The sequence below is a fragment of the Symphalangus syndactylus genome, chromosome 8 (assembly GCF_028878055.3).
Source record: "Symphalangus syndactylus isolate Jambi chromosome 8, NHGRI_mSymSyn1-v2.1_pri, whole genome shotgun sequence".
NCBI lineage: Eukaryota > Metazoa > Chordata > Mammalia > Primates > Hylobatidae > Symphalangus > Symphalangus syndactylus.
In genome coordinates, this window is record NC_072430.2 from 42,866,497 (window position 1) to 42,890,473 (window position 23,977).

A 23,977-nucleotide genomic window follows, 5' to 3' on the forward strand; every position below is an offset into this window, starting at 1 on the left:
TTCAGATAAAAAGAAGTGCATCATCCAGACAAATGAAAATGGTCTCATTGTCCTTATATATCATTATTATACACAATTTTTGGTATTTACCAACCCAATCCTTAAATAAAGAAAAGAAGGACACCAAGTCTAAATGAGAGGGAACCTTTTGATTTAAAAGTGAAGTATGACTCTCTTGCAACTTCTGGGAGTTTTTTTGTAGAGCGTCAGTTTCCTTCAGGTGATATGCCAGAGCTTTCTGGAGATAAACATTCTCTTTAAAAACATTTCTTCCAGCATCGTTCAATTGCCTGAAATAGATACAAGATCTCAAAACAGAGGTCTAACTTTTAGATATCGCCAAAATAGAAAAATGATTGCTTCACCACCTGCACCCCCAATATTAGCAATAGTGACTACCACTTATTTAGCTTATGGTGGGTACTCAGTAGTTAGGTGGGAATATTGTAATTGAGTTTTCACCCAGTAAAAAAGTGAAAATGGCTGAATGCAGTGGCTCACATCTATAATCCCAGCACTTTGGGAGGCTGAGACGGGAGGATCATTTGAGCCTAGGAATTTGGGACCAGCCTAGGCAACATAGTGAGACCCAATCTCTACAGAAAATCTAAAAAATTAGCCAGACATGGTGGTTTGCACCTGTAGTCTGTCGCAGCTACTCAGGAAGCTGAGGAAGGAGAACCACTTGAGCCCAAGAAGTCAAGGCTACAGCAGTGAGCCATGATTGTACCACTGCACTCCAGCCTGGGTGACAGAGCAAGACCCTGTCTCAAAAATAAATAAATAAATAAAGTGAAAAAGGACGGGTTACTTCTAGTCCAAGGCAGTTAAGAGCAGGTATGAGTTTCCCATGCTCTTTCCTGTCCACATGACTGGACATGAAAAACTCCAACATGGCAGAGGTGCAAGGAGGAAGCAGTCAGGTTCCTGAATCATCCCTGGAGGAGAGCTGCCAGCCCCATATAGGATTGTTCCATGAACAAGAAATAAACCATTAAGACCTGAGAGTTACATGTACTTCCACTAATATACCTCATGACAACCCTGCAAGATTGCTACTATTAGCCCTGGTTTTACTATTTATTTATTTTTATAAACTCAGATTACTGGGAGAAGTAAATTAGCCCTACTTTTAGATGAAGAAATTTAACTTCAAGAAAGTTAAGAAATGTGGCTTGGTGCAGTGACTCACATCTGTAATCCCAACACTTGGGAAGGCCAAGATGGGTGGATTGCTTGAGCCCAGGAGTTCAAGACCAGCCCAGGCAAAACCCAGTCTCTACAAAAAATACAAAAATCAGCTGGGCATGGTGGCACATGCCTGTAGTCCCAGCTACTCTGGAGGCTGACGTGAGAGGATCACTTGAGCCCAGGCAGTGGAGGATGCGGTGAACCATGATCGCGCCAATGTACTCCAGCCTGGGTGACAGAGCCAGACCCTGTCTCAAAAACAAAGAAACAAAAAGGTAAGAAATCTTCCTATGGTTAGTATACATGTTGAGAACCAAAGTCAAGTTCAGGCTGGGCACGGTGGCTCATGCCTGTAATCCCAGCACTTTGGAAGGTTGAGGTGGGTGGATAACTTGAGGTCAGGAGTTCGAGATTAGCCTGGCCAACATGGCGAAACCCTGTCTCTACTAAAAATACAACAATTAGCCAGGTGTGGTGGTAGGTGCCTGTAATCCCAGCTACTCAGGAGGCTGAGACATGAGAATCGCCTGAACTTGGGAGGCAGACGTTGCAGTGAGTCAAGCTCATGCCGTTGCACTCCAGCCTGGATGACAGAGCGAGACTCCATCTCAAAAAATAAATAAATAAATAAGTTCAAAGCCCAGGTTCTTTCCACCACACCATGCTGCCACAGAAAGAGTGGAGGAAAAAGGGGTGGGAGTATACAAAGAGAAAGAAACAGGGAGGGACAGTAGACCAGAAAATTTGAAGCAAGTAAGCCAGAACAGAAGGGGGAAGACAAGAAAGTAAGAAGAAAACACACCAGCAAAGACGTAAGAGAGGTAATCAGAGTCAGAAAGAAGGCATCAGTCTCTTACACAATAGCCTCATGGTGGGCTCTGTCTGCCAGCATTATTATCTTCTTTTCAGCCTCTTGTTCTAGTCGGTGCTAAAAAAGAAAATGGGCTGCTTAAATAGTTATGCCTCTAACAACAAATTTTACTCATCAAAAGGTATTTATTTTAGAATGTCAAATAAAAAACCTCCTGTCCCCGGCCGGGCGCAGTGGCTCATGCTTGTAATCCCAGCACTTTGGGAGGCCGAGGCGGGCGGATCACGAGGTCAGGAGATCGAGACCACGGTGAAACCCTGTCTCTACTAAAAATACAAAAAATTAGCCGGGCGTGGTGGCGGGCGCCTGTAGTCCCAGCTACTCGGAGAGGCTGAGGCAGGAGAATGGCGTGAACCCGGGAGGCGGAGCTTGCAGTGAGCCGAGATCGCGCCACTGCACTCCAGCCTGGGCGGCAGAGCAAAACTCCCTCTCAAAAAAAAAAAAAAACTCCTGTCCCCATGACCTGAAAGAACTCCAAGCACTGGTGGAGGAGCCAACAAAGAGGACAGTGTGAACACAGGAACCTTAGGGTTCCTCCCCATTTTCCCACTTAGGAAGCAATATGACATATAAATAGGGGAGAAAATTCAATTCCATGTTGGAATGCAGAACTAGGAGGAATTTCTGCTAAATGCACTGAAATGAGAGTCATTCATTTATTCATTCAGGAATGGAAGCCCTCAGGGCTAGGCTGTTGTCAGTAGCCTCTCCCTCTACTCCACCCTAATCTTGATCTCTTTTTTACTTGGTGTAGATAATAAAAATTAGAAGTGCTTGGTCCGTCTAAAAATTACTATGAGCATTGTCCGGGCACGGTGGCTCATGCCTGTAATCCCAACATTTTGGGAGGCTGAGGCGGGCGGATCACCTGAGGTCAGGAGTTCAAGACCAGCCTGACCAACATGGAGAAACCCCATCTCTACTAAAAATACAAAATTAGCCCGGTGTGGTGGCACATGCCTGTAATCCCAGCTTCTCGGTAGGCTGAGGCAGGAGAATCACTTGAACCCGGGAGGCAGAGGTTGTGGTAAGCCAAGATCACGCCATTGCACTCCAGCCTGGGCAACAAGAGCGAAACTCAGTCTCAAGAAAATAAATAAATAAAAAATAAAAGAATACTATGAGCATTAATAATTACCAGACTGTTTTAGATACTGAAATTCTGTGGTGAACAAAACAGACAAGGTCCCTGATCTCATGAAGCTCATATTCTAGGGTGAAATCTAAACAATTAGCAATAATTATCATGTTTTGAGCATTTACCATGTGCCAGGAACAGTTCTAAGAACGTTACATGTATCATTTATTTGTCACAGCAACCCTATTATATAGATACTACTATTATGCCCAAAAGCAGGGACTGAGGAAACAGAAACAGAAAGGTTGGCTGGGCCTGCTGACTCATGTTTGTAATCCTAGCACTTTGGGAGGCCAAGGCGGGATGACTGGAGCTCAGGAGTTCAAGCCCAGCTGAACAACATAGGGAGACCCCATCTCTGGTAGTATCCCTCTGTTGCCCAGGCTGGAGTACAATGGCGTGATCTCAGCTCACTGCAACCTCTGCCTCCTGGGTTCAATCGATTCTTTCACCTCAGCCTCCCGAGTACCTGGGATTACGGGCACCTACCATCATGCCCAGCTAATTTTTGTATTTTTGTAGAGACGGGGTTTCACCATGTTGGCCAGGCTGGTCTTGAATTCCTGACCTCAGGTGATCCACCCGCCTCGGCCTCCCAAAGTGCTGGAATTACAGGCAAGAGCCACCGCGCCTGGCCAAAATTTTTTTTTTTTTTTAATTAGGCATGGTGGTGTGCACCTGTGGTCCCAGCTACTCAGAAGACTGAACCAGGAGGATTGTATGAGACTGGGAGGTAGAGGCTGCAGTGAGCCATGGTTGTGCCACTGCACTCCAGCCTGGGTGACTCTGTCTTAAAAAAAAAAAAAAAAAAAGAGAAGAGGTTGGTGACTTGCCCAAAGTCACAAAGCTAGTAAGTGGCAGAGCAGGGATTTATATGCAGGCAATTTGATGCTATACAGTCCCCTAACAAGTAAACAAATAAAAAGAATTAATAGACTGTGATAAATGTTATCGGTAAAATAACAGGGGTAATAAGGTAGACAGTAACTAGAGGAGGTCGTTTTATTATTATCTATTTATTTATTTATTTTTTGAGACAGAGTCTCACTCTGTCACCCAGGCTGTAGTGCAGTGGCATGATCTCGGCTCACTGCAACATCTGTCTCCCGAGTTCAGGTGATTCTCATGTCTCAGCCTCCCAAGTAGCTGGAACTACAAGCATGCGCCACCATGCCCAGCTAATTTTTATATTTTTAGTACAGACAGGGTTTCACTATGTTGGCCAGGCTGGTCTCAAACTCCTCTCCTCAAGTGATCCGCCGGCCTTGGCCTCCCAAAGTGCTGGGATTACAGGCTTGAGCCACCATGCCCAGCCTCATTTTAGATTAGAGTTTAGGAAATCTCTCTCTAAAGAAAATGATATCTGAGCTCTAAATAAGAATGATCCAGAGCTGGAGGAACAGCATTCCAGAAAGAGGGACTAGCAATATAAAAATATGGATGTAGAGGCCAGGAGTGGTGGCTCACACCCGTAATCCCAGCACTTTGGGAGGCCGAAGCGGGCAGGTCACCTGAGGTCAGGAGTTCGAGACCAGCCTACTCAACATGGTGAAACCCCGTCTCTACTAAAAATACAAAAATTAGCTACTCAGCAGGCTGAGGCAGGAGAATCACTTGAACCCAGGAGGCAGAGGTTGCAGTGAGCCGAGATCATGCCACTGCACTCCAACCTAGGTGACAAAGTGAGACTCTGTCTTAAAAAAAAATACATATATATATATAAATGTAGGACAGGGCTTTGTGGTTCAAAGAACAGAAAGAAATAAATGGGAAAATCAAACCAAACACCAATGACCTGGGAAATCCTTTATATGGCCGGCTGGGGCATGCTGAGGTATAAAGTAAATGAATAGGCCTATTAGAAAGCCCAATGCCATGAAGCAGCAGCACTGGGGCTCAAACCAGCACAGGAGAAATATCCATGAAGTTTGTACCTAACATGGAGAGGCAGACCCTGCTGTGATGTCCAAACCAACATTCATTCCCATCCTTCTTTTTCCTTCCCAGCTTCCACTAATGGCGAGGAAAACAAACATTCACTTTCCCAGTTGTGTATGTGTGTGTGTGTGTGTGTGTGTGTGTGTATAAGAGAGAGAGAGAGAAACAGAGAGAGAGAAAGACAGAGAGAGAGAGAGAGAGAGAAGGACAGGGTCTTACTCTGTCGTCCAGGCTGGAATACGGTGACACAATCATGGCTCACTGCAGCCCTGAATTCCTGGGCTCAAGCAATCCTTGAGCCTCAGTCTCCAGAGTAGGGTGGGAGAACAGTATGTGCCGCCCAGCATTCTCTATAACATGGTTCTGGTCAGTGAGATGTAAGATGAAATGTGCTAGCAGCTTCTGGGAAAGTTGTTATGGCTTCCAGATAAAAGGGACAGACACAGCTGGAGCCTCCCTTCTTGTCTTGAACACAAAGCTTCAAACTGCAGTAACTATCTTGTAACCATTAAGGAAAGGCCAGCAGCCATCCGCTCTCATATAAAAATCCTATTTACATAAGCACTGTTACTCGGGTATTCTGTAAACCCCGAGTAGAAGAGGCTCCTGAGAACAGCCTATTCCTGAGGGCTTCCATTCCTGACAGTGCCAGGGAGGGTCTCAGAGGGAAAGCACCAGGGTGCTGCTCTTGCCCCATTTCCTCCAGGTTATCCCATACACACACTGGAACCTAGAGCCACTTTCTATAGCAATTCCTTTTATCTAAACCCCATAGGAGCAAGGCATGGTAGCTCATGCCTATAATCCCAACACTTTGGGAGGTCAAGGCAGAAGGATTGCTGGAGCCCAGGAGTTCGAGACCAGCAACATAATGAGACCCCATTTCAGTTTTGTTGTTGTTTTTTTTTTTTTTTTTTTTTTTTTGAGACAGAGTCTCACTCTTTCACCCAGGCTGGAGTGCAGTGGCGCGATCTCGGCTCACTGCAAGCTCCGCCCCCCGGGGTTCACGCCATTCTCCTGCCTCAGCCTCCCGCGTAGCTGGGACTACAGGCGCCTGCCACCTCGCCCGGCTAATTTTTTGTATTTTTAGTAGAGACGGGGTTTCACCGTGTTAGCCAGGATGGTCTCGATCTCCTGACCTCGTGATCCGCCCACCTCGGCCTCCCAAAGTGCTGGGATTACAGGCGTGAGCCACCGCGCCCGGCCGAGTTTTGTTGTTGTTGTTGTTGTTGTTGTTGTTGTTATTTGCTACGGAGTCTCACTTTATCACCCAGGACGGAGTGCAGTGGAGCAGTCTCGGCTCACTGCAACCACTGCCTCCTGGGTTCAAGCAATTCTCCCGCCTCAGCCTCCTGAGTAGCTGGGATTACAGGTGCACACCACCATGCCTGGCTAATTTTTGTATTTTTAGTAGAGATGAGGTTTCACTATGTTGGCCAGGCTGGTCTCAAACTCCTGGCCTCAAGTGATCCGCCCACCTTGGCCTCCCAAAGTGCTGGGATTACAGGCGTTAGCCACCACACCAGGCCCAGCAAGACCCCATTTCTACAAAAAATAAAAATTAGCTAGGTGTGATGATACATGCCTGTAGCCCCAACTGCTTAGGAGGCTGAGGTAGGATGACTGCTTGAATCCAGCAGGTGGAGGTCAAGGCTGCAGTGAGCTGTGATTGAGCCACGGCACTCCAGCCTGGGCGACAGAGCAAGACCCTGTCTCAAATAAACAAACAAGCAACCAAACAAAACCTCATTTCCCCCACCCTCAAGTGCCTACATTCCTACCAATTTCTGAAAGAATGTATTTAATTCTTCCCTAAGAATAAAAAGTTAAAGAAAAGATTAAAATAAAGAACAACCATGAGGCCTCTGAAAGGATTCTGTAGAAGTGTTCCAATGTACTTCCCACGATTTGGAGAGTTAACTTCAGAAACACAGAAATTAAGTTGGAGTTGGAAGCTGTGTTGTGCTAAGGAACTTTTTTTTTTTTGAGAAGGAGTCTTGCTCTACCACCCAGGATGGAGTGCAGTGGTGCAATATCACCCCACTGCAACCTCTGCCTCCTGAGTTCAAGCAATTCTTCTGCCTCAGCCTCCTGAGTAGCTGGGACTACAGGCACGTGCCACCATGCCCGGCTAATTTTTGTATTTTTGTAGAGATAGGGTCAGGCTGGTCTCGAACTCCTGACCTGAGACGATCCACCCGCCTCGGCCTCCCAAAGTGCTGGGATTACAGGCGTGAGCCATTGTGCCCAGCCTAAGCATATTTTTTATTAACATCTTTAGCTCAGCTTGACTAAGGAAACATCTTTGCACACATACAAGAGTGATTTCTCCACTCCCATCTTCCCTATATAATGGAGTACACATAGCTTTAGTCTCACCAGGGGAGTATCAAGCTGAGGGAGACATGTCCCAAAGCCTTCAGAAGAGGACAAGAATCTCTGAATGAGAGAGAAAACAAGGACTAGATATTGAGATTTCTAGAAGGTTTTATTTTCCCTCATTGTATTGTGCTATAATTTGGTAACAATCTTCTAATCTTCTATTAAGATACTAAATGGAAGGTTGATGTTTCAGAATGCATATAAATACACTTATGTTCTAGTAAACAAAACATTTTAAATTAACCCTAATAATCTGTACCTTTTCTTCAAAAAATCTGCTTTCCAGTCTTCTAAGAGTCTCCTGATGTATCCGCTCTGTGTTTCTCAAATTCTCCTTCAGCTAAAATTAAAATAACAAACAAAAATGGTCAATAGAAAATAGGGTTCGTTGAGCATATTCTCAGACAATTATCAATAAGGAAATGCTTTCTGTTATACGTTACCTCTTAATCCTGAACACACAGAAAAAAATCTGTGTTCCTGCCTCTGAGTACCAAATTTCCCTCAATCTTCTACAGATTGATAACATTAGTACAGTAGTCCTCCTTATGTGCAGTTTCACTTTTTGCAGTTTCAGATAACTGCAGTCAACGATGGTTCAAAAATATTAAGAAGTTGAGCACGGTGGCTCACACCTGTAATCCCAGCACTTTGGGAGGCTAAGGTGGGCAGATCGCTTGAAGAAGTTTGAGACCAGCCTGGGCAACATGGCCAAACCCTGTCTCTACAAAAAATACAAAAATTAGCTGAGTGTGGTGGTGCACACCTGTAGTTCCAGCTACTCCAGAACTGAGGCTGAGGTGGGAGGGTCACTTGCGCCCAAGAGGCAGAGACTGCAGTGAGCCCAGATTGCTCCAGCCTGGGCAACAGAGCGAGACTAGTCTCAAAAAAAAAAAAAAATTATATATATATATATATATATATATATATATGTGTTTTGGAAGAGAGAGAGAGAGAGACAACATTAACAAGACTTTCAAAATTAGTATCAACATACAAGTTTATAGAAATATGTACTATCCTACTATCCACTGTATGTGGAGATGGATTTTTCATCTACCATTAGACTCCCTCAAAAATCTATAAATTAATAAAGCTTTCAAAAGATAAGTAGGCAGCACACATCACAAACCTTTAAAAGTTCGTGTTCATTAACCGATAAATTCTACTAAGAAGTTATCCTAAAAACTAAAGATATAGGCCGGGTACAGTGGCTCATGACTGTAATCCCAGCACTTTGGGAGGCCAAGGTGGGTGGATCACCTGAGATCCAGGAGTTCAAGACCAGCCTGACCAACATGGTGAAACCCTCATCTTTACTAAATACAAAAAAAAAAAAAAAAATTAGCCAGGCGTGATGCCACATGCCTGTAATCCCAGCTACTTGGGAGGCTGAGGCAGGAGAATTGCTTGAACCCAGGAGGCGGAAGTTGCAGTAAGCCGAGATTGCGCCATTGCACTCCAATCTGGGCAACAAGAGTGAAACTCCATCTCAAAAAAACAAAAACAAAACTAAAGATATAGAAAAACATTTCATTCCTTAGACGATCTCCACAGTTTATAATAGTGAAAAATTAGGAAAAAGTCCAATGTCCAACAGCAAGCAACCAATTAATAAATTAAGATATATCTATCCAATGGAATTCCATGCATCTATTGAAAAAATGTTATAGAAAATATTTAATGGCATTGAAAAATGTTCACAATATATAAAGTGAAAAATCAGGTTAACAATTTATATCATGACTTCACTTTTGTAAAAATAACATATAGCTATTTTTAGAAGTTTCTGCAGCAGAGGAAAAAAGAAACTATACAATGGTTACATAGTGTAATTGTAAGGGATGGATCATTTTTATTTTCTAATTTTATCAGCCAAGCTAAATTTGCTGTAATGAGTATTATCATTTTGTCAAAAGAAGACTAAAACTATTTAAAAAATAATAACTGCAATCTAACAATATATGCAATATATGCTTCTTCTGTTAATCGGTTATATGGAAATCATTTTTTTCTTTTTCATTTCTTTCTTTTTTTTTCTTTTTCTTCTTTTTCTTTTTTTTTTGAAACAGAGTCTCGCTGTCGCCCAGGCTGGAGTGCAGTGGAGCGATCTCCACTCACTGCAGGCTCTGCCCCCCAGGGTTCACGCCATTCTCCTGCTTCAGCCTCCCGCATAGCTGGGACTACAGGTGCACACCACCTCGCCCGGCTAATTTTTTTTTGTATTTTTAGTAGAGACGGGGTTTCACCGTGTCAGCCAGGATGGTCTCAATCTCCTGACCTCGTGATCCACCCGCCTCGGCCTCCCAAAGTGCTGGGATTACAGGCGTGAGCCACCACGCCCGGCCTTTTTTTCTTTTTTTTGGAGACAGGATCCGGCTCTGTTGCCCAGGCTGGAGTGAAGTGATTTTTTTGTACAGATGGTGTTTTGCCACGTTGCCTAGGCTGGTCTTGAACTCCTGGGCTCAAGTGTTCTACCCACCTTAGCCTCTCAAAGTGCTGTTATTACAGGCATGAGCCACTGTGCCCAGCCAGAAATAATTTTTTCTTTAAAACATACGCCTTGAATACCTTTTGAGAATCTCAATTTAATTTTCTTTGTAATTTGTATAATGAATTCTATATACACAGTATAATTAATCTTCTTCCCTAATGTATACCTCCTAATTTAAAATTCATGGGCCCTCACACCTGCCACAATTCTGCCACATTTGGGATTCCACAGAACCACCTTATTCTTTCCCATAAGCCAATATCTTTTGAATTTTAAGTCTTCCTCAACGGCCCCACTTTGAAAGGTCTGAAATCTATTTCTCCACTAGGTGGCAACACTGTTCTTTAAAAAAATTACATCATGGCCTTGAATATGCACAAGTAGTTCTTAATTCATTTGGATTCAGAATGTATACCTGTACATAGGCTATTTTAAGAGTTCATGAAAAGTTAATTATGTTGATTCAATCTATAGCATTTTCATATAAAACATAACTTGTATTCCTTCCAGAAAAGTTGACATTTCTTCATTTATGTTTTTAACAAAAGACCCGCTCAGCATTTAGCAAAGATTAATTCAATATTACTGTGTATCTTGTATTTCAATGAATACAAAGGACAACACTGTTCACACCTCAAGTGAGTGCAATCTATTAGGGGAGATAAGATAAATGATAAATAAATGTAATATCAAGACAATATCTTTAGGTACATAAAAAGACAAGATAAAAAAGACAGAATGGGGCTAAGTGGTATAAAAGAGATAGAAAATGCTATGGGAACATACAGAAAAGAAAATTATTCCTTTTTTTTTTTTTTTTGAAACGGAGTTTCGCTCTTGTTGCTCAGGCCGGAGTGTAATGGCACGATCTCAGCTCACTGCAACCTCCACCTCCCAGGTTCAAGCGATTCTCCTGCCTCAGCCTTCCGAGTAGCTGGGATTACAGGCATGTGCCACACCAGGCCCAGGTAATTTTGTATTTTTAGTAGAGACGGAGTTTCTCCATGTTGGTCAGGCTGGTCTTGAACTCCCAACCTCAGGTCATCTGCTTGCCTCGGCCTTCCAAAGTGCTGGTATTACAGGTGTGAGCCACCATGCCTGGCTGAAAATTATTACTTTTAAACAGCACTCTAGGAGAAGGCCTCATGGAGAACATGAATTTGAGCTGAGCCTTTGAAAGACAGGTGGCTGGGCCTGGTGGCTCATGCCTGTAAGCCTAGCACTTTGGGAGGCCCAGGCAGGCAGACTGCTTGAGCCCAGGAGTTCGAGACCAGCCTGGGCAACAGCGAAACCCCATCTCAAGAAAAAAAAAAAAAAAAAAATTAGCCAGGTGTGATGGTGCGTGCCTGTAGTCCTAGCTACTCAGGAGCCTGAAATAAGAGGATCACTTGAGCCCAGGGAAGTAGAGGCTGCAGTGAGCCATGACTACACCACTGCACTCCAGCCTGGGTGACAGAGCGAGACTCTGTCTCAAGAAAAAAAAAAAAAAAGAGGCCAGGCGTGGTGGTTCACACCTGTAATCCCAGCATTTTGGGAGGCCGAGGTAGGCGGATCACGAGGTCAGGAGATTGAGACTATCCTGGCCAGCATGGTGAAACCCTGTCTCTACTAAAAAATACAAAAAATTAGCCAGGCGTGGTGGCACATGCCTATAGTCCCAGCTACTCAGGAGGCTGAGGCAGGAGAATCTCTTGAACCTGGGAGGCAGAGGTTGCAGTGAGCCGAGATTGCGCCACTGCGCTCCAGCCTGGGCAACAGAGCGAAACTCTGTCTCAAAAAAAAAAAAGAAAAAAGAAAAAAAAAGATAATATTTTAATGGGCAAAGATCTACCAGGAATATATTCTAGATAAAAGACAGTGTGAACAATGTAACAAAGAGACAAGATTTCAGGGATTAATGAATACCCATTTTGAGTGAATTAAAAGAAGTATGGAGGTGGGTGGGTGATGTAGTAAAAGGAGATAATAATGTTCCCAGATAGGTACTGGGTCTTGACTTTCACATTAAGGTGTGTGGACAATATTCTGTTTGCAGTAGAGGAACACTAAAGACAGCTTTTTTTTTTTTTTTTTTGAGACAGAGTCTTGCTCTGTCACCCAGGCTGGAGTGCAGTGGCATGATCTTGGCTCACTGTAACCTTCGCCTCCCAGGTTCAAGCCTTCTCCTGCCTCAGCCTCTGGAGTAGCTGGGACTACAGGCACATGCCACCATGCCCGACTAATTTTTGGATTTTTTAGTAGAGACAGAGTTTCGCCATGTTGGACAGGCTGGTCTCAAACTCCTGATCTCAGGTGATCCACCTGCCTTAGGCTCCCAAAGTGCTAGGATTACAGGTATGAGCCACTGTGCCTCACCTAAAGACAATTCTGAAGGACGTGATCAGAACTGTGATATTTTAGGCCTGGTGCAGTGGCTCATGCCCGTAATCCCAGCACTTTGGGAGGCCGAGGTGGGCAGAGCACCTGAGGCCAGCAGTTGTTGACCAGCCTGGCTAATGTGGCGAAACCTTGTCTCTACCAAAAATACAAAAAATTAGCCTAGCACGGTGGCGTGCGCCTATAGTCCCTGCTACTTGGGAGGCTGAGGCATCAAAATCGCTTGAACCCAGGAGGTGGAGGTTGCAGTGAGTCGAGATCACACCACTGCACTCTAGCGTGGGCGATAGAGCAACACTCAATCTCAAAAAAAAAAAAGAACTGTGATATTTTAAAAGTATTCCTGTAGCTGCGTATACACTGGACTGTAGTGGTATGGTAGTTTTAAAATATGTCTATAAGTTCTTTGACACTCTTCCCTTCAAATGATAGAACCTAATTCCCCACTGCTAGGAATGTGGGCCAGACTTAAGGATTCACTTTTAACTATTAATAAAAAAATATGGTGGAACTAATGCTATGTAACTTTGAAGGCTAGGTCATGAAAAAGATAGCTTCTGTCTACAACCCGCTCAGATTACTCACTCTGGGTGAAGTCATCCACCAAGTTATGAGAACACTCAAGCAGCTTATAAAAGGGCCCATGTGGCCCGAGCATGGTGGCTCACGCCTGTAATCCAAGCACTTTGGGAGGCCAAGGTGGCCAGATCACTTGAGGTCAGGAGTTCCAGACCAGCCTGACCAACATGTTGAAACCCTGACTCTACTAAAAAAAAAAAAATACAAAAATTAGCTGGGTGGCCGGGCGCGGTGGCTCACGCTTGTAATCCCAGCACTTTGGGAGGCCGAGGCGGGCGGATCACGAGGTCAGGAGATCGAGACCACGGTGAAATTCCATCTCTACTAAAAATAGAAAAAATTAGCCAGGCGTGGTGGCGGGCACCTGTAGTCCCAGCTACTTGGAGAGGCTGAGGCAGGAGAATGGCGTGAACCCGGGAGGTGGAGCTTGCAGTGAGCCGAGATTACGCCACTGCACTCCAGCCTGGGTGACAGAGCAAGACTCTGTCTCAAAAAAAAAAAAAAAAAATTAGCTGGGTGGGGGTGGTGGTGCACGCCTGTAATCCCAGCTACTCGGTAGGCTGAGGCAGCAAGAATCACTTGAACCCAGGAGGCAGAGGTTGCAGTGAGCTGAGATCGTGCCACTGCACTCCAGCCTGGGTGACGGAGTAAGACTCTAAAAAAAAGGGGGGGCCCATATGAGGAGAGGTCTCCCACTAATCACCAGCACCAACTTAACAGCCACTTGAGTGTGCCTCCTTGGAAGCAGATCCTCAAGCTCCAATCAAGCCTTAAGATAGATGACTGAAGCCTGTGCTATACTAAAGTATTTCCCCCAGAATCAGCAAATGCTACAAATAAGGACCATTTTTTTTTTACAGAGAGCTGCACACCACTGTTTATATAATTTTTACCATGTGACGTGCTATTTTATGCACTTTACATATATTAACTCATTTAATCCTATAACAGTTCTATGAAATAGTAACTCTTATTTTATTTTACTTTATTTTTGAGACATGGTCTCACTCTGTCACCCAGGCTGGAGTGCAGTAGTGCAATCACAGCACACTGCAGCCTCAATCTCCTGGGCTCAAGTGATCCTCCCATCTCAGCCTCCCAAGTTGCTGGGACTAAAGGCACGAGCCACTGTGCCTGGCTAATTTAAAACATTTTTTTGTAGAGGTGGGATTTCACCACGTTGCCTAGGCTAGTCTTGAACTCCTGGCCTCAAGAGGTTCTCCTGCCTTGGCCTCCAAAATGCTGGGATTACAGGCATAAGCCACTATGCCTGGCTGAGATACTAACTCTTACTATCCCATTTTACAGATAAGAAAACCGAGGTATAGAAAGGTATAGAAGAGTTAAGTAACTTGCCTATAGTCACAAAGCCGATTTCAGCTACTTGTTCCTGGCACTCACCTGTGCCACTTATTGAATTATCAGTAATGTAATAAAACTATATTCTAAGCCAAGGAAAGTAAGAGAAAGAGCACAGCAAGGTAACATAAATTTTCTGAAAGTACTCAGTGTTTCTCACCCCACTGACGCCTACCATAGAGCCTTCTAAATTTCTCTAAAACTATCATTCATCAGCCTAAACATTTTTCTTTAGAAGTCTGCTACTTTTTCTCTGAGGTTTGCTAAGAATTTGTAGTTTGTTTCTTACTGAAGTAAATCCAAAGGGTTACCAGCTGATAATATATGAAGATGTGTTGTCTGAGATTTGGTGAGTTCCCAAAGAAATCAATGCTTAGAAAAAGAGGTCTAAAGTCGAGACCTTTGGCATCCAGTCTGTCTTCTCCTTTTTCTCTCAAATAATTTCTAAAATGTCAGAGAGTTCTTTGCCGTCTCACAGGAGTAAATGTTTGTGAAGGCTTCTGTAGGCATTAAATAGTTAATTCTAATTTCCTTTTTGTAAAAAAGGAATGAAACTTACATCATCTAACTCTCTCTCCACTTGGATTTTTCTCTTCTGGAATTGTCTTACTGCTTTCAGCTCTGTGTGAATCATGCCAATTTCTTTGGCTTTTTGATGGAACTGTCCCTCTAGTTCATTAATTTGTCTGGTATACTTTTGTTCCTGTATTCAAAAAAGAGGTAAATGAGTTAGGAAAAAGAACAGAAGTCCCACAAAATCATGTTTCATTTGAAGCCTTAAGCCATTTGCATATCTTCTTTGAAGAAATATCCCCCTTTTTTTTCCTATTTTTATTTATTGATCTATTTATTTTATTTATTTATTTATTTTGAGACGGAGTCTTGCTCTGTTGCCCAGGCTGGAGTGCAGTGGCGTGATCTTGGCTCACGGCAAGCTCTACCTCCCGGGTTCACGCCATTCTCTTGCCTCAGCCTGGGACTACAGGTGCCCGCCACCATGCCCAGCTAATTTTTTTGTATTTTTAGTACAGACAGGGTTTCACCGTGTTAGCCAGGATGGTCTTGATCTCCTGACCTCGTGATCCACCCACCTCAGCCTCCCAAAGTGCTGGGATTACAGGCGTAAGCCACCGCGCCCGGCCTTTATTTTATTATTATTATTTTTTTGAGATGGAGTCTCACTCTGGTGCTCAGGCTGGAGTGTAGTGGCGTGATCTCAGCTCACTGCAACCTCTGCCTCCCAGGTTCAAGCAATTCTCCCTGCCTCAGCCTCCCGAGTAGCTGGGACTACAGGTGCCTGCCACCACGCCCAGCTAATTTTTGTTATTTTTTAGTAGAGACGGGGTTTCACAATGTTGGCCAGGCTGGTCTTGAACTCCTGACCTCAGGTGATCCACCCACTTTGGCCTCCCAAAGTACTGGGATTACAGGCGTGAGCCACCGTGCCCGGCCCCCCTTTTATTTTTGCATAAAGTTTTCATTTCTGTAAAAAGATACCATCTGCATTGAATAAGAAAAAATTTTGGAAAAGTTTCTATATAGAAAGGAAAAAATGCAGATGTTTATTAAAAAGGGATATGAGAAGACTAAACACACCTTTTATCTCTAACATAAATAATACCCCCAAACTAGTTAAAATTAATTAGCTAGGAGTCAAAGGGAGTGTGGTAAATATCCCTAATAAAGAGGAAGGTAGGAGAAAGAAGGAGGATGAGGAAGGAAGAAGAGGGAGAAAAAGAGAAGGAGACAGAAAAGAAGAGAGGAAGAGAAGGAGAATGAAGAGGAGGAGAGGGAAGTGAAAGCAAGAACACAGAGAAAAGGAAGGGGGGAAGAAGGAAAGGCCAATAACAACAAATGAACAAAAGGTACTAAAAGAAATGCAAATGGCCTTCAAATGTGAAAAAAATGTCCAATCTAGCTCCTAATAAGAGAAATGTAAATTAGGCCAGACGTGGTGGCTCACACCTGTAATCCCAGCACTTTGGGAGGCCGAAGCGGGCGGATCACCTGAGGTCAGGAGTTCAAGACCAGCCTGGCCAACATTGTGAAACCCCACTTCTACTACAAATACAAAAATTAGCTAGGCATGGTGGCACACACCTGTAATCCCAGCTACTCAGGAGGCTGAGGCAGGAGAATCAATTGAACCTGGGAGGTGGAGGTTGCAGTGAGTTGAGATCACGCCATTGTATTCCAGCCTGGGTGACAGAGCAAGACTCTGTCTCAAAAAAAGAGAGACAAAGCCTGCCTTCCTTCCTTCCTTCCTTCCTTCCCTCCTTCCTTCCCTCCTTCCTTCCCTCCTTCCTTCCCTCCTTTCCTTCCTTCCCTCCTTCCTTCCCTCCTTCCTTCCCTCCTTCCCTTCCCTCCTTCCCTTCCCTCCTTCCCTTCCCTCCTTCCCTGCCCTCCTTCCCTGCCCTCCTTCCCTTCCCTTCCTTCTCTCTCTCTCTCTCTCTCTCTCTCCTCTCCTCTTTCTCTCTTTCTCTCTTTCTCTCTTTCTCTCTTTCTCTCTTTCTTTCTTTCTTTCCCCTCTCTGGCCCCGGCTACAATCTACTCGGCTTGCTACTGCCCGCGCCGCGGACTGCCTGGGACTGCCGGCGCGCGCCACCGCTGCCTGCCTTTTCTCCTTTGGATGCAGGCACGCGTTCGCCATCTTGGCCACGCTGGTCGCCAGCTCCTGACGCCGAGTGCTCTGCCCGCCTCAGCCTTCCGAGGTACTGGGACTACAGACGGAGTCTCGCTCACCCACTGCTCGGTGTTGCCCGGTCTGGAGGGCGGTGGCGTGGTCTGGCCTCGCGGCAGCCTCTACCCACCGACCGCCTGCCTTGGCCTGCCAGGGTGCTGGGATTGCAGCCCCTGCCGGGCCGCCGCCCCATCTGGAAGGTGGGGAGCGCCTCTGCCCGGCCGCCCCGTCTGGGAGGTGAGGAGCACCTCTGCCTGGCCGCCCCGTCTGGGAAGTGAGGAGCGCCTCTGCCCGGCCGCCCTGTCTGGGAAGTGAGGAGCGCCTCTGCCCGGCCACCCACCGTCTGGGAAGTGAGGAGCGCCTCTGCCCGGCCACCCACCGTCTGGGAAGTGAGGAGCGCCTCTGCCCGGCCACCCACCGTCTGGGAAGTGAGGAGCGCCTCTGCCCGGCCGCCCCGTCTGGGAAGTGAGGAGCGCCTCTGCCCGGCCACCCACCGTCTGGGAAGTGAGGAGCGCCTCTGCCTGGCCGCCCCGTCTGGGAAGTGAGGAGCGCCTCTGCCCGGCCACCCACCGGCTGGGAAGTGAGGAGCGCCTCTGCCCGGCCACCCACCGTCTGGGAAGTGAGGAGCGCCTCTGCCCGGCCACCCACCGTCTGGGAAGTGAGGAGCGCCTCTGCCCGGCCACCCACCGTCTGGGAAGTGAGGAGCGCCTCTGCCCGGCCACCCACCGTCTGGGAAGTGAGGAGCGCCTCTGCCCGGCCACCCACCGTCTGGGAAGTGAGGAGCGCCTCTGCCCGGCCACCCACCGTCTGGGAAGTGAGGAGCGCCTCTGCCCGGCCACCCACCGTCTGGGAAGTGAGGAGCGCCTCTGCCCGGCCACCCACCGTCTGGGAAGTGAGGAGCGCCTCTGCCCGGCCACCCACCGTCTGGGAAGTGAGGAGCGCCTCTGCCCGGCCGCCCCGTCTGGGAAGTGAGGAGCGCCTCTGCCCGGCCACCCACCGTCTGGGAAGTGAGGAGCGCCTCTGCCCGGCCACCCACCGTCTGGGAAGTGAGGAGCGCCTCTGCCCGGCCGCCCCGTCTGGGAAGTGAGGAGCGCCTCTGCCCGGCCACCCATCGTCTGGGAAGTGAGGAGCGCCTCTGCCCGGCCACCCATCGTCTGGGAAGTGAGGAGCGCCTCTGCCCGGCCGCCCCGTCTGGGAAGTGAGGAGCGCCTCTGCCTGGCCGCCCCGTCTGGGAAGTGAGGAGCCCCTCTGCCCGGCCGCCCCGTGTCTGGGTAGAAGTGAGGAGCTCCTCTGCCTGGCCGCTCCGTCTGGGAGGTCTACCACGGAGGCCAGAAGCAATGTGGGGGCTGGACGTGGTGGCTCACGCCTGTGGTCCCGGCACTCTGGGGGGCGAGGCGGGTTGATCACTTCGGGCTAGGAGTTCGAGACCAGTCTGGCCAACTTGGCGAAACATGAAGAATACAACAGACAAACCAACCAACCAACTCAATGACAACAAAACAGGTCTACCCTGGAGTCATACTCTAATTTTTTCTATTTTCTTCCCTTTCTGATCCTTTATCCCACTTTCTTTTTCTTCCTCTTCCTTCTCCCTCTTCTTTGTCAAATAGAGGATTGAGTTATTATCACTGATCCATATAAAGTCCCTCTCTCATTTATTTTAACTCCCACCCCCATTTCTATTCCCCGACTTCCCATGTGCAACCTTCCTAATATGTTTGATACGCATCTTTTTGTTTGTATGTATTTTTAGAAAATGTTTGTTTTTGTATGCAAAAAAAATTAATAAAAAAAAAAAAGAGAGAAAAAAAAAGAGAGAAACGTAAATGGAAATGACACTGAAATACCCATTTCTCACCTATCACATTGCAAAAATCAAGTTTGAGGCCAGGCACAGTAGCTCACACATGTAATCCCAGCACTTTGGGAGGCCAAGGCGGGTGGATCACTTGAGGTCAGGAGTTCAAGACCAGCCTGGCCAACATGGTGAAACCCTGTCTCTACTAAAAATAAAAAAGTTAGCCAGGTGTGGTGGCGGGTGCCTGTAATCCCAGCTACTTGGGAGGCTGAGGCAGGAGAATCGCTTGAACCTGGGAGGCGGAAGTTGCAGTCAGCCGAGATCCCGCCACTGCACTCCAGCCCGGGAGACAAGAGCGAGACTCTGTCTCAAAAAAAAAAAAAAAAAAAAATCAACTTTGAGAATAGACTCTGTTGGTAAAGCTGTGAGGAAACAGGCAATCTCATGCATGGCTAGTGGTATTACAGAACAGCACAATATCTATAAATGGAAATTTGGCAATACCTAGAAAAATTATATATTTTTCTTTGGTCTAGCAATACCACTTACAGGAATCTATCCCAATGATATAATGGCCAAAATGTGAAAAGATACATACGTGAAGCTCTTTACTGGTGCATTCATTGTAACAGAAAAAGACTGGAAACAACTCAACTATCCATCAAAAAGGGACTGCTATGAGCTGTATGTGTGAACCCAAAAAATCCTATGTTGAAGCCCTAATCCCCAGTCTGATGGTATTTGGAGGTGTGACCTTTGGGAGGTAGTTAGGTTTAGATGAGATCACGAGGGTGGAGCCTCCATGATGGGATTGGTGAAGAAAGAGATGAAAAAACCAGAGCTTTCTTTCTCTGCCAAAAGTAAGGATCCAGCAGGAAGTGGCCATCTGTGAACCAGAAGAAGGGCCTCCACCAAGAACTCAACCATGCTAGCACCCTGACCTTCTAGCCTCCAGAATGATGAGAAATACATGTTTGTTTGAGCACCTCAGTCTATGGTATTCTGTCATAATAGCCTGAACTAAGACAGGGACCATTTGAATAAACTATGATATATCCACACGATAATCATCACACAGCTATAAAAGAGAATGATGCCAGGCGTGGTGGCCTACACCTGCAATTCCAACACTTTGGGAGGCCAAGGTGGGAGGATCACTTGAGGCCAGGAGTTCAAGATCAGCCTGGGTAGCACAGTGAGACCCCATCTCTACAAAAAATACAAAAATTTGCTAGGTGTAGCGGTACTGGCCTATAGTTCCAGCTACTCCGGAGGCTGGGGTGGGAGGATCCCTTGAACCCAGTAGCTTGAGGTTACAGTGAGCCATGATTGTGCCACTGCACTCCAGCTTGGGCAACAGAGGGAGACCCTGTCTCAAAAAAAAAAAAAAGAAAAAAGAAAAAGGGAATATCTCTACATACTGCTATGGAGTGATCACCAAGGCATGCTGTTAAATAAAAAAAGCAGGTGCAGGTTTATGTATATTGCATGTTACCTTTTATCTAAGAAAGATCTTATATATAATCTCCTTATATATAATCTATATATATAATCTCCTTATATATAATCTCTCTATATATATACATATATATATGTTTATGACTTTTTTTTAGCTTTTCTGATAAGGAAACAATTTTTTTAGCAACTTTTTTTTTAAAGAGAGGATAAAACACAAAATAAATAAAATGGTTTTCTACAGGGAGAGGGAGAAGATAGTATGGAAAAGACATGGATAGGAGTTGGATTTCTCAGCACTTTGGGAGGCCGAGGTGGGCGGATCATGAGGTCAGGAGATCAAGACCATCCTGGCTAACACAGTGAAACCCCATCTCTACTAAAAATACAAAAAACTAGCCGGGCACGGTGGCGGGTGCCTGTAGTCCCAGCTACTCGGGAGGCTCAGGCAGGAGAATGGTGTGAACCCGATAGGCGGAGCTTGCAGTGAGCAGAGATTGCGCCACTGCACTCCAGCCTGGGCGACAGAGTGAGACTCCATCTAAAAAAAAAAGTTGGATTTCTCGACATATAACTTGTTTCACAGACTTTAGAACCATGTAAATATTTTACATGATTTTCTAGGCAAAACTAATTTTTTAAAAAGCAACCTCTAAAAAAATTAAATTAAATTAAAAAATAAAAATAAATAAATAAAAAGCAACCTCTAAGTCAGGTGTGGTGGTGTATGCCTGTAGTCTTAGCTACTTGGGAGGCTGAGGCAAGGAGAACTGCTCGAGGTCAGAAGTTGAAGACTAGCCTGGGCAATATAGCAAAACTCCCATCTCTAAAAAATTTAAATAAATACAGTAGAATGAAAAAATAAAAGCAACCTCTAAAAATCAAAAGCAAAATGTGTTGTTGAGTTGGTGGCATAACCTCATAGAAAAGAATTTCAAATGGTTCTTAAGCCTTGCAATTTTATCATAGATCCTTATTGTTATATATCCTAAGGGAGAAAAATGCCCCCCAAAATCTTAAACTGTTTTCAGTAATTTATTTTTGGTGGTAATATTAGTATTCTGAGATTGATATATTGGGGTTTAAGCAACTAGGTAATTATATTGGTATCAGTAAGAACAAGGACTTTTGGCAAGGGATAAAGGAGATACAGATAAAGTTAAGTAAAAATTCTGTATTCCTGCATCTAAACTGAAAGTATTAGTATGGAGTCATGATCTATTTTAATATTTAAAAAACTTACATTTCCTAGCTCCATCTACTGAAAAGCACTAGAAACAACAACAAATTCAGTATTAGGAAGCAATCTTAATATTATATGGTTTTTTACAGTAACTTATTTTTATAATATGTTGTTTTTAAACTTCTTTTTTTTTTTGAGATGAAGTTTCACTCTTGTCACCCAGGCTGGAGTGCAATGTTGCGATCTTGGCTCACTGCAACCTCCGCCTCCCGGGTTCAAGTGATTCTCCTGTCTCAGCCTCCCGAGTAGCTGGGATTATAAGCGTGCACCACCACGCCTGGCTAATTTTTAAATTTTTAGTAGAGACAGGGTTTCACCATGTTGGCCAGGCTGATCTCGAACTCCTGACCTCAGGTGATCAGCCGCCTCGGCGTCCCAAAGTGTTGGGATTACAGGCATGAGCCATCATGCCCAGCCTGGTTTTTGAATTTCTATACAATCAAGATTTAAGGTCATTAGGCTGCCCAGAGAACGTACTCACTCACTGTCATTGGGTCTTAAATACCTGAGCTTACCAGAAACCTGACCATCCAGTAAGTGGAGTATTAATATACATAGATAACTCACCAATTTATCCTTCTCCTCTTGGGCTTTTTCCTTTGTTTCATTTAATTGCTGTTTCAGTTTTTCAATCTGTTGAAAATCAAAATACAGGGTCAGGAAGATAAAGAAACTGCTCTATGTCTACCTTTATTGAGTAGACTAGTTTCACACAATACTAAAACCAATATGGCAAAAGAGGTGAGTGAGGTGGAAAGAGAAGAGGGGACAGGAAATTTCCCATACCTTCAACCTGCTATTGCCAGCTTCTAAAACCTGGCTATCATTAGAAGTACCTGGGCAACTTTTTTTGTGTGTGTGGTTAAAAATAAAAGCAACATTAATACCAGCCTGACCAACATGGAGAAACCCTGTCTCTACTAAAATCACAAAATTAGCCGGGTGTGGTGGCGCATGCCTGTAATCCCAGCTACTCAGGAGGCTGAGGCAGGAGAATCGCTTGAACCCGGGAGGCGAAGTTGCAGTGAGCCGAGATCACGCCATTGCACTCCAACCTGGGCAACAAGAGTGAAACTCTATCTCAAATAAATAAATAAATAAATACAACATTAAATTTACCATCTTAACCATTTTAAACATATAGTTCAGTAGTGTTAAGTATATTCACATTGTTGTGCAACAAATCTCTAGAACTTTTCATCTTACAAACTAAAACTATACTCAATAAATCCTAATTTCCCCTTACCTCTCCCCAGCCCTTGGCAACCATCCTCTACTTTCTGTTTCTATAATTTTGACTACTTTGGATACTTCATGAGTGGAATCATACATTATTTTCCCTTTGGTGACTGGTTTATTTCATTAAGCATAATATCCTTGAGGTTCATTCATGTCATAGCATGTGACAGGATTTCCTTTAAGGCTGCATAATATTGTACCACATGCATACACCTTTTCTTTATCCATTCATCCATCGATGGATAATTTGGGTGGCTTCCACCTCTTGGCTATTGTGAATAGTGCTGCAATGAATATGGGCATGCAAATATCTCTTCAAGATCCTGCTTTGGGCCGGGCATGGTGGCTCATGCCTGTAATCCCAGTAATTTGGGAGGCCAAGGTGGGTAGACTGCTTGAGCTCAGGAATTTGAGACCAGCCTGGGCAACATGGGAAAATCCCATCTCTATAAAGAAAAATAAACATTAGCCAGGTGTGGTGGCGAGCACCTGTAATCCCAGCTACAGCCTGGGAGGTGAAGGTTGCGGTGGGCCAAGATCGTACCACTGCACTCCAGCCTGGGTGACAGAGTGAGACCTTGTCTCAACAACAACAAAAATCCTGCTTTAAATTGTTTTGGATATATTAAATATACCCAGAAGTGAGATTGGTATTTCTATTTTTAATCTTTTGAGGAACTTCCATACTGTTTTCCACAATGGCTACAACATTATACAGTCCCATCACCACTGCACAAGCGTTCTAACACCCCCGCGTCCTTGTCAATACTTATTTTCTGCTTTTTTGGTAGTAGCCATCCTAATGGGTGTGAGGTGGTATCTTGTTGTAGTTTTTATTTACATTTCTCTTATCTGGGTAACTGTTTTTTTTGGTTTTTTTTTGAGATGGAATCTCTGTAGCCCAGGCTGGAGTGGAGTGGCACAATCTTGGCTCAATGCAACCTCTGTCTCCCAGGTTCAACTGACTCTTTTGCCTCGGCCTCCCAAGTAGCTGCGACTACAAGTGCACACCACCACACTTGGCTAATTTTTGTAGTTTTAGTAGAGACAGGGTTTCATCATATGGCCAGGCTGGTCTTGAACTCCTGACCTCGTGATCTGCCTGCCTTGGGCTCCCAAAGTGCTGGGATTACAGGCATGAGCCACTGCGCCCAGCCTTATCTGGGTAATTTTTTAAAAGTTTCTTTTTTCTTTTCTTTTTTTTTTTTTTTGAGACAGGAGTTTTACTCTTGTT

The 23,977-nt window shown here is 45.1% G+C and overlaps 1 protein-coding gene across 8 annotated transcripts in view; it reads right to left on the minus strand.

Moving 5' to 3' along the window:
• The window catches only part of BBOF1 (basal body orientation factor 1), a 54,115-nt gene that overhangs the window by 19,909 nt on the left and 10,229 nt on the right, over positions 1-23,977 (minus strand). For 7 of the 8 annotated variants that reach the window (XM_055288832.2, XM_055288836.2, XM_063644250.1 and 4 more), the window contains 5 exons: positions 22,072-22,137; positions 14,888-15,031; positions 7,780-7,860; positions 2,049-2,119; positions 146-290 (listed from right to left, as the gene is read on the minus strand). In XM_055288832.2, coding sequence (XP_055144807.1) covers positions 146-290; positions 2,049-2,119; positions 7,780-7,860; positions 14,888-15,031; positions 22,072-22,137 — 507 coding nt within the window. The remainder of the gene's footprint in view (positions 1-145; positions 291-2,048; positions 2,120-7,779; positions 7,861-14,887; positions 15,032-22,071; positions 22,138-23,977) is intronic. The other variant, XM_063644248.1, reaches the window with a different exon arrangement.